The 15,743-nt window shown below is 46.6% G+C and overlaps 1 protein-coding gene across 3 annotated transcripts in view; it reads right to left on the reverse strand.

Annotated features, from left to right (window-relative positions):
• The window catches only part of Zfyve26 (zinc finger FYVE-type containing 26), a 65,878-nt gene that overhangs the window by 18,638 nt on the left and 31,497 nt on the right, over nt 1-15,743 (reverse strand). For all 3 annotated transcript variants that reach the window (XM_037210674.1, XM_037210675.1, XM_037210673.1), the window contains exons 23-31: nt 15,252-15,356; nt 13,603-13,725; nt 13,071-13,247; nt 11,039-11,285; nt 10,097-10,195; nt 7,167-7,330; nt 4,467-4,603; nt 2,559-2,590; nt 1,565-1,701 (exon numbers count right to left, since the gene is read on the reverse strand). In XM_037210674.1, the coding sequence (XP_037066569.1) occupies nt 1,565-1,701; nt 2,559-2,590; nt 4,467-4,603; nt 7,167-7,330; nt 10,097-10,195; nt 11,039-11,285; nt 13,071-13,247; nt 13,603-13,725; nt 15,252-15,356 (1,221 nt within the window). The remainder of the gene's footprint in view (nt 1-1,564; nt 1,702-2,558; nt 2,591-4,466; nt 4,604-7,166; nt 7,331-10,096; nt 10,196-11,038; nt 11,286-13,070; nt 13,248-13,602; nt 13,726-15,251; nt 15,357-15,743) is intronic.

Genomic DNA, 15,743 nt, shown 5'->3' on the forward strand with positions numbered 1-15,743 from the left:
GGCCAGCCACGTTTCAGATGCTCAAGGTTTCATTGCCGGAGCTCTGGCTGTTAGGTTTTGTCACACCGTGGGAAGGCGACAGCTATGCCTACAATTCCTACTTCTTCTTCTTCTTTTTTTTTTTTTTTTTAAAGATTTTATTTATTTATTATGTATATTATTCTGTCTGCACATATCCCTGCAGGCCAGAAGAGGGCACCAGATCTCATTACAGATGGCTGTGAGCCACCATGTGGTTGCTGGGAATTGAACTCAGGACCTTTGGAAGAGCAGTCAGTGCTCTTAACCTCTGAGCCATCTCTCCAGCCCCTACTTCTTTTTTTTTTTTTTTTTTTTTTGAGACATGGTCTCTCTACATAGCCATGGCTGTCCAGGAACTCACTTCCTACTTCCTGACAACATCCACAGGTGGCCTCTTTTTTCTGGTCTCCTGTCCCACAATTGCAATCATTCTTTTTTTTTTTTTTTTTTGGTTTTTTCGAGACAGGGTTTCTCTGTGTAGCTTTGCGCCTTTCCTGGAGCTCACTTGGTAGCCCAGGCTGGCCTCGAACTCACAGAGATCCGCCTGGCTCTGCCTCCCGAGTGCTGGGATTAAAGGCGTGCGCCACCAACGCCCGACTGCAATCATTCTTATTCTTATCAGTGGCTTAGATGACAGCACTCACTCACTTAGCTGAAGTCACCGTTTCAAGTCATGAACATGCTGCTGCCAGATAAATAACTCTAAAGCATATCTGTAAAATTTCCTAGGTGACTATCAAATAGTCATTTCTTACCTTAGAATTCATAGTTTTATATATAAATAGTCTTTCTCAATCTTACCATATTACCAATACTTCATCAATACTGTCTTCTGATGTCCTAATCATGCCCTGTGATTTTTGACTCAGTGCCTTGGCTCAGATATTTTAGTTTTGTTGTTGTTGTGTGTATGTGTTTGTGTTGTGGTTATGCATTTGTGTGAAGGTGTGCATGCACTTGTGTGTGCATGTGTGTGTCAAGGCCAGAGGTTGATATTGGGTATCTTCCTGAATGGCTCTCCATCTGATTTTTTTTGGAGTCAGGGTCTCTCACTGAACCTGGAACTTGTTGATTCAGCTAGAACTTGCTAGGCAGGAAGCCCCAGGGTTCTGCCTGTCTTTGCCTCCTCAGGGCTGGGACTATATAGGCACATGATGTTGCACTTGGGTTTTTTGTTTTGTTTTGTTTTTTTAATGTGGATGCTGGGGATCCAAACTCAGGTTCTCATGCTTGCATGGGAAGCACTTTACCATTGACTGGGCCATCTCCTCATTCCCCATACAGCTCAGTTTGTGCCTACCTTCACCCCCTTGCAATTCCAAATTTCTGCTCTCCACATTCTTACCCCTCCTCCTGGTTTCTTCCTGTACATTTCCCGAGATGTTCCTCATCTTCTGCCTAGCTGGTTTACTTGTTGTAGCTCTCATATAATTGTATAATAAGCAAGCAAGGACCAGGCTGTAGTTAGAACGTCTGTATTCCCTGTTATACTGTCAGACATCATAAAGAAACTCAAGTGACCATCACATTTTATCGTTGTTACCTGCTCATAGTAAAATTCACTCCGAACCAGCTCATTTTCTTCCTCATTCAGACTCAAGATCCATTCCACCTCAGCTGCTTTGGGGACTCTCACCACAGCTGAATATGGAGGGCTTTCATTCTTAGAGCTGTCTGAAACTAAGAAGAGAGCTGTCAATCACATGTCAGTCACTCGTTGGTCATGCAGTTTGACAAGCTGGTGTGTGTCACAGGCAGATATCTCCCTGCTGTCTGAGGGTCCCTTTCTCTCTCCTTGGTCCCTTTTCTTTCCCTTTTAAAAGATTTATTTACTTGTTTGTTTGTGCGCCTGCAGGAATTTATGTGTACCATGTGTGTGCTTGTACCCGCAGAAGCCAGAAGAGGGCATCAGATCTCCTGGAATTAAGAGTTACAGGCAGTTGAGTTACTCAGTTTGGGTGCTGGGAACCAAACCTGGGTCCTCTGCAAGAACAGTAAATGTTCTTAACTGCTAAGACATTTTTCTAGCACCCTCCCCACTTCTCCTTTGTTTTCTTTAGGAGATGCCATTAGATACTTCAGGTCCTCTTCCCCAGGCATAGGTCTGGGATAAATGTCACAGTATTTGTGACATGACTGACGCTTCACCCAAGAAACCCTGGAAGACATGGCTCAGCCGTTGGCTACTCCACAAACTAACCTGCTGTGGAAAGATATTGGCCAAGCGGCTAACAGTGATCATCTGAGGGTAAGGACAAAGAACTGGATGATAGGACAATGGAGGAGGGGAGCGGGGGTGCAGCAGATGGGGTAGCTTACCAAAGATAAGCACCAAATTCATTGGTCCTTGGCCTTCCTGGTGCTGGGAGCTAATGGGCCTTAATTAAGGTTAATGTGAAGAATGTTGAGGGAAACAGCGACAGAGAAGCCACCAAGTGGACTGAGGTGCCGTACGGCTGTCAGCTGAGGCCGGTGCAGTGACAAGGGAGCCACCCCTGCCCATACACAGAGCCGCAGAGAATGCCATCGGGCCTTACCTTCCGACTGGCACGGGCTCTCCTCTGGTGCACTAGAAACACAGAGAGAAAAACGAAATGCCTCAACCACTGCTTCTCTCCTTTGGCTTAGTGAACGACAGCGACATTTGCTCTATCGGTCACTGATCAGGGGGTCAATCATGCATTAACTCTTTCTCTCCCCTACTGGTCCCAAGCATCTCTTGCCCTGCTCTGTCCACTTTATCTCTTACACAGCCATTTCAATGTCCCCATCTCTCTGTGTCTGAGGGGGACCTCACCATTTTTTTTTTCCCAGTAACTCTCTCTGACTTTGACTACCTAGCCTCTGCTTACCGCTATAGCAAGAGTTCAAGAATTCAAAATCTGGTCCTATTCTGCTCCTGCTGAGGAATCCTTCAGAAGCTGCTCAGGTTGAAAGGACTCCACATTCACAGCTGAGGGAGTGTGCCTGCTTGAGACCTGCCCTGACTACCTCTTCAGCGATCTCCTTTCACCCATGACCTGTCCTCAAGCTGTGAAGGTCCCCTCGCTCCACCACCAGCTCTGGTCAGCTTCTGCTGGTGCCACCAAGGATCAAGTTTAAAATGAGTACAAGGAGCATGCTGGCCAACCCCAGTCCATGATGGCACCAGGGAGCAAGCCCACGTCTTGTGCCAGTGTTTAGGTCTTCTGGATTCGGCTGCCAGCTTTAATATAGGGTTCGCTGATCAGAACCCCATCCTGCCCCCTCCCTGCTCACAGCTCCTCAAATGGTCAATTCCTTTCTTCCTGGCCCCCTCTGCCTTTGATGTGTCTCTCCGACCTCTGGGCAGAAGGTTTCTTTTCCGTTCTGTTCCTTTTCAGGTTTCTTTCCTACCAACTCCTCATTCTCGAAGACTCATTTCCTGGGGTCCCCTCCAGGAAACTCTCCTGCCTATCTGGCCAATCTGTGTGTACAGTCACCACTGCACTTACCCAACCACTTTGTACTGTGTTTATTGGCTGTCTCTCTAGTAAAACGGGGGCTCCTTTAGGGTAGTTAACTACTGCAGAGTGACCGCTGGTCAAAGAATCCCCATCAATATTGACTGCTCACTTCCATCCCCGTAGGGACGGTGTTTGGGTAATCCCTTTCCTACACCTGACAGAGGAAGGCACAGCGTGGTATGTTAGGGTTTCAGGAACTGTACAATGTGTATGGCATGTCTTCCTTCCTGCGCAATCAATACTCATTATGGCAAATAATGGCCCACATTGCTAATGAGAAGAAATCTAGTTGAGTCTGCTAAATGAAATAAAACATAAGACTCTAAAGCAATATTGCTTTTTTGTATGGATGATTTCCCCCAGGTGCCCTAGAAGCCTTACACTTCACACTCTCATTGAGAAGTAGTAAAAAAATCCAAGTCAGAAAACATTGTCTTCATCCATCTGCCTTGCCAGAAGGAGGGACAGTTTCTGAAATGTATCTGGAGGCTAACCATATATAAGAAAATGCAAGGGCTTGTCTATGAGTCACAAGCCAAGACGATCACTCAGTTTAGAGCTGAAGCAAATGAGCCCAAACATTCAGTGGGTGTGGACGTGTCCTGAGTCCAACTGGAGCCAAATGGAGTAACCAGGAAACAGGAGAGGTGGCCAAGTGGGATCGTGACCTCAGTGTGTTGAACAGCCAAAGACCAAAGTGTCTTGGTTTCAGAAAAACCAGCCTGTAAGAACTCGGAACACTTCCTTCTCATCCCTACTTCCCATCTAGAAGCTTCTCTGACAAGGTCATTCTGTAAGCATTTCACAGTACCGTTAACAATGCTGCCAGTGTGCATGTTAAAGAACATCTCTGTGAGTGTAACAGGTTCAATACACTGCTCAATGGGAGTGCCAGGAGTGTAAGGGCGCTGGGGAGATGACAGTGGTCTATACTTGTCAGCCCTGCTGCAGGACACTCACTCTTTGTTGTAGTAACCGTAGCACTGGTCACACACGCGGGCAGGGTTTTCTCTGCAGCCGTCCACCACCATTTTCTTAGTGGAGCAGGAACCACACACTAGACGCCCGCAGCGGCGGCAGTGATGACGCCTGTTAAACTGAGGACAGCCACCGGAAGGAAGGGGGAGAGATGAAAGTGAGATTACGGCCCAGACATTTATACTTGGTTTTTTGTCAACCATGGCTTATTAAGAATACCAGGCACTTGGGCTTTCACTGAAAATGAGCACACTAGCCCTTGTCCTAGGAAAGGTCACGTTGAGGGCATCGGGGATTTAGCTTAGTGCACAAGGCCCTGGGTTTGATCCTCAATGCCTCCTCCTTCTGTTGGAGGTCAGCTCTGACCTGTGAAGGGTTCTTTGGGGGGGGGGAGGAGAGAGGAATGAGGAAGTAGTAGGCAGAACTATAGATGGAGACGAGAAAGACAGAGACACAGGATAGCTTCGGGAGGGCCCGGGGTTGATATCCAGTCCTCTTGAGATTTATTCTAATGGGCTTTTTATACACTACCAAGGGGAGAGGCAAAAGACCACACCCTTTCAAGATCAAAGCACAACGTACAGCCAGGTGTAGACTCTTCCAAACACCTGGTAACCACACCCTGGCCAAATCATCCCATTATACAGCCCTGCTGGGCAAAGCAAGCTCAGACTTTCTGACCTTAAGTAAGGCCTTACTAGGGAGCCTCTGTGGGTCCCCACACCCTTCCCCATACACACACAAGAAAAGAAAAACAAAACAAACAAAAGCCTCCCAAACTGAGGGACAAATGTTCCAAGTCCTGGGCAGTCTGCCGTCAACAGCTCCTGAGAAGGGTGGCTTCTGTGTGGAAGCAACATTTGGAGACATTCCAAAAAGCAACAGGGAAGGTGGGCATGGTGGCTCACATCTATAATCCCACCACCTGGGAGGCTGAGGCAGGAGGATTGCCGAGAGTCTGAGGCCACCCTGGGCTACGCAGTGAGTTCTAAGCCATCCTGAACTACAGCAAAACCCAGGAGGGGGCCCCGGAGTCCTGCTCTCTTGACCATTTAGCAAAATAACTGCTGAGCCCCTTCTGGATGTGGCCGTAGTGCAGGGGACTGGAGACTGGGGAAATGGGTGCTGAAACAGTGATCAAAGATGAGGCCTCCTAGGAGCTCACGGTCTGTGCGGACAGCGGAATCTTCACTGAAAACAGCTAATCTTCATTATTAACAGATTCCGAGTTTAGTAAGCCAAATACAAATTTAAAAATTCAGTAAGGAAGTAGAGCTCTGCTTAGCCGGTGAGGACCATGCTTCTGTAGCTGATGACGGTAAAGTGAGGAGGCAGCCTTTACCAAGTGGTTTAGGACATTAAAAGTTTAGCCGGGCGGTGGTGGCGCACGCCTATAATCCCAGCACTCGGGAGGCAGAGGCAGGCGGATCTCTGTGAGTTCGAGGCCAGCCTGGGCTACCAAGTGAGTTCCAGGAAAGGCGCAAAGCTACACAGAGAAACCCTGTCTCGAAAAACCAACCAACCAAACAAACAAAAAATAAATAAAAATAAAAGTTTAAAGCTTTATTATAGTTTTATTTATGTGTCTCTGTCTTTGTCTTTGTGTGTGTGTGTGGGGGGGTGTGCATGTGAGATTGGTGCCCAAAGAGGCTAGAAGAGGGCACAAGATCCCCTAGAACTGGAGTTACAAGAAGTTGTGAGCTGCCTGGTTTAGGTGCTAGGAGCCGAATCTGTAAGAGCAGCAAGCATTCTTAACCACCGAGCCATCTCTCCAGCATCTGTCTGTCTGTCTGTCTGTCTGTCTGTCTGTCTATACATCTATCTATCCAGTGTCTCTTGTAGCTCAGGCTGGCCCCAAACTCACTACATCACTGAGGGTGACCTTGAACTACTGATCCTCCAGCCTCTACCTCCTGAGTATGGGAGTTATAGATGTGGCTCATCACATCCATTTTAAGTGGTATTGGGACTGAACCTGTGGCTTTGTCCATGGTAGGCCATCACTCTACCAAGCGAGTTGCATACAGAGGCCCCTCCAAGTATTTTTGTTTTTAAGGAAGTATTGCTTCATTTAATTTTTGGAGGTTGATAGTCATTCTGTACTCTTCTATAGATGAAGAGATACAGAGATGACATCACTACTGCTGACATCAGTGCTGAACTGATCCTCTAGACAGGTGCTGGTATTAACTGTGCTATCGTATGCAATCCTATGTAGTTTTAACAGCTCCATGAGCCAACTCACACGCCATTCGTAGCTTACAATAGGCTTATGAGATAAAAATGTTCATAGTCACATTGCTATTAGGAAGCAGAGCTGAGAGCAGGAATTGAGTCTTCTTTCTTCAAGTTAGTATATATAACCCACTACCAGGTCACTGTCTTATTGTGAAAGACCTAGGAACCAAATATGAAATCTCCAAAGCCTTGGTGCCTCCTGCCTGTCTTTATTATCCAATGAGAACGTCAACGGTTTGATAATTAAGGCTATTTGAGGATGCCTACCACATGAGTGGATCCTGAAAACACATTCAGGTCAGGTCAAAGGTAGATCCAGTCGTAGGTTTGGTGATCTGAAAACATCACGGTTCTCTTGGGGACAGGTGACCGTGAACTCATGCTCACAACCTGGCACTTTGCTTTTCTTTCCCTGGAGTGCGGCTGAGGAGGGACGCTGCTTACCATTGTGAAGTGCTCTCTGCAGCAGACCATACAGGTGCTCTCAGTCTCGTCTGGGACCCACTGATCCCTGGCAGGGGGTGCTTCTGGGGGCACAAACTCCAGCAGCGGCTGAGTCTGAGGGGAAGTCCTCTCCTTGGGACTGGGGGAACGGACTAAGGCACTTCCTGGAGTAAGAAGTCAGAGAAAAAAATCTAAGTGCAAGGAAAGACTGAATTTTATGATGTTACAAGGCTCTCCTGGAGTGATCGATCCAGGTGATAATCAGTGGCTGCTTGAGTCACAAAAGAGAGACAGGTGTCATTGTGTGTCCCCCACTGGAAATGTACAACAAAATCTATCAAATATGATTAATCAAAACCATTAAGCCTTTGGGGGGGGGCAGTGACGGTTCAGGCAGTAAAAGGTGCTTGCTGACAAACCTGATGGCCTGAGTTTGATCCCTGGGAACCACACAGGCAGAAAGAGGGAGCTGACAAGTGCTATGGCATGTCATTTAATCATTTAACAATGAAAAGAAATGTAACTTACAAAATACTAAGCCCACATTGAGACAAGCCTTAGACCTAACTACCAGCGCACTGGAAACTTAGGGACACAGACCCTTATTGTCATAAAAGGAGGTCAGCAAAGTCTAGCATGTGGGCCAGGGGTGGTGGCGCACACCTGTGATCCCAGCACTTAGGAGACGGATGCAGACTGAACTCTGAGTGTGAGGCCAGCCTGGTCTACAGAGTGAGTTCCAGGGCAGCCAGGGCTACAAAGAGAAACCCTGTCTCAGAAAAAAAAGAAAAAGAAATCCAGCACTTGGGATAAATGGCCTAGTTTCTTTCATAAAGAGGTGGGGCTGACTAATTAATTAAACAGATGTGAGATACTTTAGCCAAATGCCATGTGTGGATGTTATTTGGAACTGGATTTAGAATAAAAACAACTGTAAACAAACAAACAACAGTATGTGACAACTGAGGATATTTCAATGTCGACTAGATATTTGATAACAATCATTTTTAATTTGAGTTTAGGTCCAATAATAGCATTGTGGTTTGATTTTTTTAAAAGATTTTATTTCACATTATGTGTGTGTCTATGTGTGGGTATACACACATGTGAGTGCAGGTGCCTACAGAATCCAGAAGGGGGTGCTAACTCCCCTGCAGCTGGAGTTACCACCAGTTGTGAGTCACCCAGTGTGGGTTCTGGGAACTGAGCTTGGGTCTTCTGCAACAGGAGCCCATGCTCTTAGCAGCTCAGCCATCTATCCAGCTCTCAATGGTTTATACTGTAAAAGCATTTGCCTTTTGGGAATTTATAACAGCGTATTTACAAGTGAAATAATGTATATCTGAGATCTATTTGAAAACAACCCATTAGAAGGATAGGCACACAGATGAAACAAGAACGAACACACACACACACACACACACACACACACACACCCACACACCGAAGCTGCTCCAGTTGCCTCACACAGATGCACAAAGCTGTTTAGATACCCAGAGTCTGGGCCCTCCCTTCAGGCCTACAGGTTATTGTGAAGCATGGCCAGGAAACAGCAGGGTTTTTGCTTTACGGTATCTGAGATTTCTTATTGTCTAGAAGAACAATTTCAGCACCCGTAGAAACTGAAGAGAGCTGAAGACAGTGCTTCTTAGCAGGGCCCAGAGTCCTGTTCTCCTCACTGTTTGGTAAAACAGCTGCTGAGCCTTTTCTGAATAAGGGTCATCATGCAGCAGGCTGGGGACTGGGAAAGAAGGGTGCTGTGGGAAGGTGACAAAGTCTAGTGCAGGCCTCCAAGGAGCTTGTCCTTGCTGTTGTGCAGACAACAGAAGTTTCATGAGGGCTAACTACACCTAATCCTCATCAGTAACAGATTCCATATTTATAATGTTTCTGGTCACTAAATGTGACACCTCAGAATCAATCCTCTTGTGCTAGCTAGTTCTGTCAACTCGGCGCAAACTAGAGTCACATGGGAAGAGGGGCCCTCAATTGAAGAACTGCCTCCATTAGACTGCCTGTGGGCATGTCTGTAGGGTCTTTTCGGGATTAATGGTGTGTGTGTGTGTGTGTGTGTGTGTGTGTGTGTGTGTGTGTGTGTGTGTGTGTGTGTGTGTATGCAGTCCAGCCCACTGTGTCACCCTTGGGCATATGGTCCCGGATTGTATCAGAGAGCAAGCTGAGTAGGCCATGGGAAGCAAGCCAGTAAGCAGTGTTCCTCCATGGTCTCTGCTTCAGTTCCTGGTCTAACTTCCCTCAGTGATGACCTGCTACCTGGAAGTGTAAGACAAAGGAAACCCCTTCCTTCCTTCTCAAGCTGCTTTTGGTAAGTATTTTATGGTAGTCTCAGAAGCAAACGAAGACAACTCAAAATCAATACTCCCTCAGTGTTGATAGCTACTTGTGGGCATGTCTGGACTGGAGAGAGTTTTCAGTCACCCAACATTCAGGTTCTCAGTAGAGGCTGACTAAGGGGGGGGGCAGGGTAGGGCTGGGCGAGCAACTCCGGTTCCATATAGATGGACAGATTTTGAATTCCGACCTGGGTACTTGTTAACGAGGCAAGTCACTTCTGAGTCTCTTTTGTGAGACAAAGAACGCAGAATCTACTAGGATGAGTTACTTTGTTAGATTTTAATAAGATAATCTATGTAAGGGGTGTGTGTGTGTGTGTGTGTGTGTGTGTGTGTGTGTGTGTGTGTACATGCTCATATGCACACAGTTTCCTCCTCTTGGAGCAACAGCTCAGAGCTCACTGATAAAGAGACTTTTACAGACACATTGTCACAGATAATGAGTCAGCTGTATGCTGAATGTACTGGGAAATTTAAAAGGTGGAGTAAATTATGAAAAAAAAAAAAAAAAGAAGAATTTCTTAAGTGGGAATGGAGAAAGAGCGAAAGAATGAGGTGGTCAGAATAAGACGTCCTTACCAGGAGCAGCAGCAGCAGAGAACTCAGCTGATGATGATCTAGACAGGGTCTCAGAATCTGAAGTTTGGTGGACAAGTTCCTGGAGGTGAGTCACAGAATCTGTGGAAAGAGAAAGAGCGGGTCTACCACAAGCATCTTTATTCCCATGCTACACATTTAGTGCAAGTCTCTTTCGACTTTGTTGATTGTGGCATCAGGATTATATTAAATATAAACAGTCTGGTAAAAGAACTTCTAAGCTGGCTGGGCGCTGGTGGCGCACGCCTTTAATCTCAGCACTTGGGAGGCAGAGGCAGGCGGATCTCTGTGAGTTCGAGGCCAGCCTGGGCTACAGAGCGAGATCCTGGATAGTCAGGGCTACAAAGAAAAACCCTGTCTTAAAAAAATCAAAACCAAAGCCCAAAAAAGAACAAACAAAAACCCTTCTAAGCCAAAGATGTATGCTTTTTAAATTCCACAAAAAGCAAACAAAACTATCAAGCTAAGTTTGAGGCACACGTGACAACGGAGCAGATTTTTCAATAAATTTAAAAATGCCCAGAGAATGGAAGACACTTAAATAAATGATGCCCCTGGAGGATAGGAAGGTGGCCAGGAGCATCATCTAGTTTTTTCTTCTTCGTTCTAGAAGAAGTTGAATCAGCTCCCAGACAAATGATGTCTGCCGTGACCCTGGAAATGAAGCATACCCCACTAATGAAAACGATAGCATTTAGGAGCCCACTGTCAAAGCCAGACCAATTTTTCCAGCAACATCTGGTTTTCCACCCTTTTGTGTTATCATGCACATAGTGTTTGAGCCTTCTCCTCAGATCCAGATCTTGCCTAAATAATAAAGAGCTGTAGCTCCCTTTCAGTCAATAAGGAGAGAAGACTGAACCCAAGGGTAGCGTAGCATTTCTTCTGAAGTGTAGAACTGCTGTCTAGCACGCAGCCGGTCACCTGATCGCTTTTCCCTCAGAGGATACGGGAGGTCCAGGGCTTTCCCTGCATATCTGGAGAGCAAGGAGTCAACCTCGTCCAGGGTGAAGCTGATCTCCTGTCCGGCCAGCAGCTGGTGCAGAGTCTGCACGGCCACGGTGGCCCAGTCCACCTTCATGTTCATCAGCAGCTGCTCCAGCATGAGCAGGGGGCTGGAGGACAAGTGGGCGCAGCTGGCTCGGTGCTGCTCAGGCAGAGTCAGGAGAACCTGTGTGCAGGGTGGAGAGAAGAAAATAGCACACAATTTCAGGGGAGGCCTGCTTGCAGGGAAGTCAAAGGGTTACAGAGACTGAGCCCTATTGCGGCCCCACTAGCGGTCATTTGGGAAGCAAGGTTGAACTTCTGAGTCCTCTGGGTGGCGTGTCCTAGGACCTTTACCTGGACAAGCAGTTGCTAATCTTTTTCTGTAAGGGGTAAGAGAGTAAATATGTTAGACTTTAGGACTTAAAACCTACTCAGCTCTGCCAATGCGGCATGGAAGCAAGCATAAATGGATATATGAACAGATGTGTGCTGTGTCAACACAACTTGACTTACAAAAGCAGGCTGAGGACTAGACCTGGCCTACAGGTGGTAACCTTGGCCTAGACCCTCCAGGCATCGTTGGGCTTTGCCTAACCCATGCTATCAGTCTATGTGAGGTTTTAGTTAGAACGAACAATACAAGGTGATGCTAGTAGGCTGCCCGATCCTGGCAGCTCCAGCGTCCTAATCATGAAAGGTGGATCTAAGTGCCCTTTAGAGGTCAGTCATGAGGCCTGAGATAGGGTCACTGGTTCTGTTCTGCTCACTACCATTTCCCCATTTCCCCCCAACTAATTAAGTGACGTGAATAAAAATGAAGAGCTGAGCATGGTGGATGGCGCCTGACACCCCAGCATATGGAAGGTGGAGGCAGAAGGATCGGCAACAGCCTGGGCTACATGTGACTGGGCCACCAAAAACAAATGGACAGACAGTCAAAACCTAACAACCCCAAAGTTCTCTCTCTCTCTCTCTCTCTCTCTCTCTCTCTCTCTCTCTCTCTCTCTCTCTCTCTCTCTCTCACACACACACACATACACACACACACACACACACACACATACACACACACAAGAAAAAGGAAAAAAAAAAGGAAAAACAATCTCCTGAGGGCTGTGCCATGGCACTCTTGGCACTTGTTCATTTTGTGGGCAGTATATATGAAAAGTCAGAAGAATTAGAAAAGAGTTGATGGTCCCATTGTCTCTCTAAACCCTGGGTCACTGGATTAATGAGTCTTGTTTGTAATGTCTTCTATTGGTGTTTCTAACCTATTTTCTCATTTAATTATTGAGACAAATAATCCTCTTTTATGAGTATAGACTATCATGCAGTAATTTTAATTTTAAAATTTATGTGTGTGTATATGTGTGTGTGTGTGTGTGTGTATACCTGCTTGTCTATCATGCACCATATGCATGCAGTGCCTGTGGAGGCCAGAAGAGGGTACGCAGTAGTTGTATGCAGCCTTACAGGGATGCTGGGAACTGAACCCAGGTCCTTTGTAAGAGCAGCCAATGCTCTTAACCACTGAGTCATCTCTCCAGTCCCTCAAGTAAATAGTTTTAAATCCTTACATCCAAATTATTTTGGAAGAGAACTAGTCCCTGTCCCATGACCACTTTTAATTGGTCTGGTGTGCATGTCAATTACTAATATTTTTCTTTTTAAAAGGCCAGTGATCCTAATACATGGTCAGGCTTGAGGACACAGTGATACAGCATGTGCCATAGAAAGCCTGAGACGACTGGGCAAATCTCTCCTTGGAGGAAGCGCAGAAAGACTATGACAAGTCCTGGAACACTCACTTAGGACATGGTGAGCTGCCAGGTTAAGTGTTTATACAGCACAGGCCAAGGGTGGCAGGCAGGCGCCTGGCCCAAGAGCCTATACATGGTCAGATTCTGAAGCGGAAGTGAGGCCAGCGATCCCCGCTTCAATCATCATTGTCTCCAACCCCTGTCCTCACCTTAGATCCCATGTACAGCGCCTGGATTTCATGGTGTCGGTTGGTGGTCAGCTCTCCGTAGAAGTGGGAGGTGAGGTAGTTAGCCAAGAAGTGTGAAGTGGTTAGGCCAGGGTGCTGGTCAAGGGACCTCTCTGTGACCTCAAGGCACATGGTGCGATCAGGGATGCGTTGCAGGAGCTGCAGCAGAGGGTAGGGAAAGAGGTGAGCCCTGCAGAACTCTCAGGCCAGCCTCGTTTGGTGGGAGAAGATAACATTTAGGTTCCTTTATTTGGGGCTAATTATCTTTCTCCACTCATTTGTTGCCACCCCATACTTATCCAATGTGCTGTGGCTTTGACAGGACCCAGACGCTCCATCTGGCACTAAGGTAGACCTAGGTACCTAGCTCAAAATGAGTGTAGGTGGTTCCTGCAGCATGGAAGGGGCAGGTCTGCCATCGCCAAGACTTTGCATAGGATTCAGGAGGAAAGAGGGCACCAGAGAGGACTAGCCTCGCCCCTCCCCTGATGAAAACTGTAGACTCAGAGCTTACTTGAAGAGCCTTTTCATGTTCTCTTCTTTCCAGCAGGTGGAGAAGATGTTTGTGGTGCAGACTGATCAGATGTTCCCTTGGAATGGAGTACAGATGGCCCCACTCCTCACATAGTTCATACTCCTGGAAGGAAACACACGCTGTCAATCAACTCCTTTCAGTTATTAATGGTCGGGGCTGAGAGTTGGCTCAGCAATAAGAGCACTGCTCCTCTTCCAGAGGACTTAGGTTCAACTCCCAGCACTTACATGGCAGATCACAAGATTCCAGGTACTCTCAGACAGATGTACATGAAGGTAAAACATCAATGCACATAAAATAAAAAAAATAAATCTTTAAAATAATTAAAAAATTTTTTTTTGAGATAGAGTTTCTCTGTGAAGCTTTGGAGCCTGTGTCATGGAACTTGCTCTGTAGACCAAGCTGGCCTCGAACTCACAGAGATCCAAAAGGTGTGTTCCACTACTGCCCAGCTTAACATTTTTTTTGTTCCTGTTCCTGTTCCTGTTTTTTGAGACAGGGTCTCTCTCTTATGTTGCTCTGGCTGTCCTGGAATTCACTCTGTAGACCAGGCTGGCCTTGAACTGGAATAGAACCACCTGCCTCTGTCTCCCGAGTGAAGGGATTAAAGGTGTGTGCCCCCATACCCAGCGTCATAACATTGTCTAGGATCCCTCTCTATGCCTCTGCCCTGGTCTGCCTTCTGGGTCAGGTGCCCTGTCTGACTCTGGGCTAAGCTTTGTCACTTGATATTTTATATCAGAATCACCTCAGATGCACCTTACATTGCCTTTCCCTCTAAAATGTGAGGCACTCAAGGGCAACAACTAAGCTTAATTATCTTTGTCTCACTTAGCACAGTGCCCACCAACATTCTAAATGTTGCCTGAATGACAGTTCGAATGCGCCTCTACATTTTTTTTTTTTTTTTAAAGCTCTTTTTTTTTTTTTTTTTTGGTTTTTCGAGACAGGGTTTCTCTGTGTAGCTTTGCGCCTTTCCTGGGACTCACTTGGTAGCCCAGGCTGGCCTCAAACTCACAGAGATCCTCCTGGCTCTGCCTCCCGCGTGCTGGGATTAAAGGCGTGTGCCACCACCGCCCGGCACGCCTCTACATTTTGAATTATGATGCATCAGCTTCTTAAAAGGCAGATACATTTCTATTAGTGCCAAAAGGGTCACTAAACACAGGAAAGAGATTCTCACTAATGAGCAGTCATGGAAATGCAACTTGGATCATAAGAAACTACCCTACTGCTGTGCACACACACACACACACACACACACACACACACACAATGGACAATATAAAGAGTTGGCAAGGACATGGAGAAATTGGAAATTGAGTGAGAACTGACATCTGATTTGATGAGACTTGATCCTAGTAAAAAGGGATGCTCATGATGAACAGCAATTCCATGTGTAGGAACATTCCACTCACAGCAGAAAATCTCACACAAGAATGCCATGGTGATGGCATTATCCTATCTCCCTGTGTTTTGGCAAATCTCACAATTAAAAGAAGGAAAGATTATATTGTAGTTATAAAAACCTGTGGATATTGATACCTGCAAAGGACTCTATCCACACAACCAGCTAAAGAGCTAATACAGTTCAGGAAGGAAGATAAACCAATCCTGGAAAATGTTACCTGTGCTTCCAGAATCATGTTCATGACAGACAATGGGTCTTCGGTACAGCAGCTCCTCAGGGTCTGCCAGTCACACCACACTGGGGGATCCTGCAAACCTAAGACCTAGGGAAAGACAGGCAAACCCATAAACCATCTGGCACCTTCTCCCTCCATGAACCAGTCATCCGTACATCCACGGAAGCGCCATCCCTTGAGCTCTGTCCCAGAGTCAAGCTGTCTGAACGTTCCAGGAAAGTGGGGGAAGAAAGCAGAAGGGTGAAGGTTGTTTGGTGACAATAAACCTCTTCAGAAGTAAAAATGGGGGAAAGTCTGACCGGCAGCTAGGACAGAAGTTCTCACTGGTGAAAACAGTTCTCTGAGGCTCAAAGCCTGTCCAGCCTCCTTATGTTCCCTCTCATCTGTCCCAAGTTTCTCCACCTCAGCGCTCTACCCAAGGGGTTCTTCCAGCCTGAATGTTCCGTGAGTCATCTTTCCCACAGCATTTTAGCT

The sequence above is a fragment of the Peromyscus leucopus genome, chromosome 14 (assembly GCF_004664715.2).
Source record: "Peromyscus leucopus breed LL Stock chromosome 14, UCI_PerLeu_2.1, whole genome shotgun sequence".
In the NCBI taxonomy this organism is placed as follows: Eukaryota; Metazoa; Chordata; class Mammalia; order Rodentia; family Cricetidae; genus Peromyscus; species Peromyscus leucopus.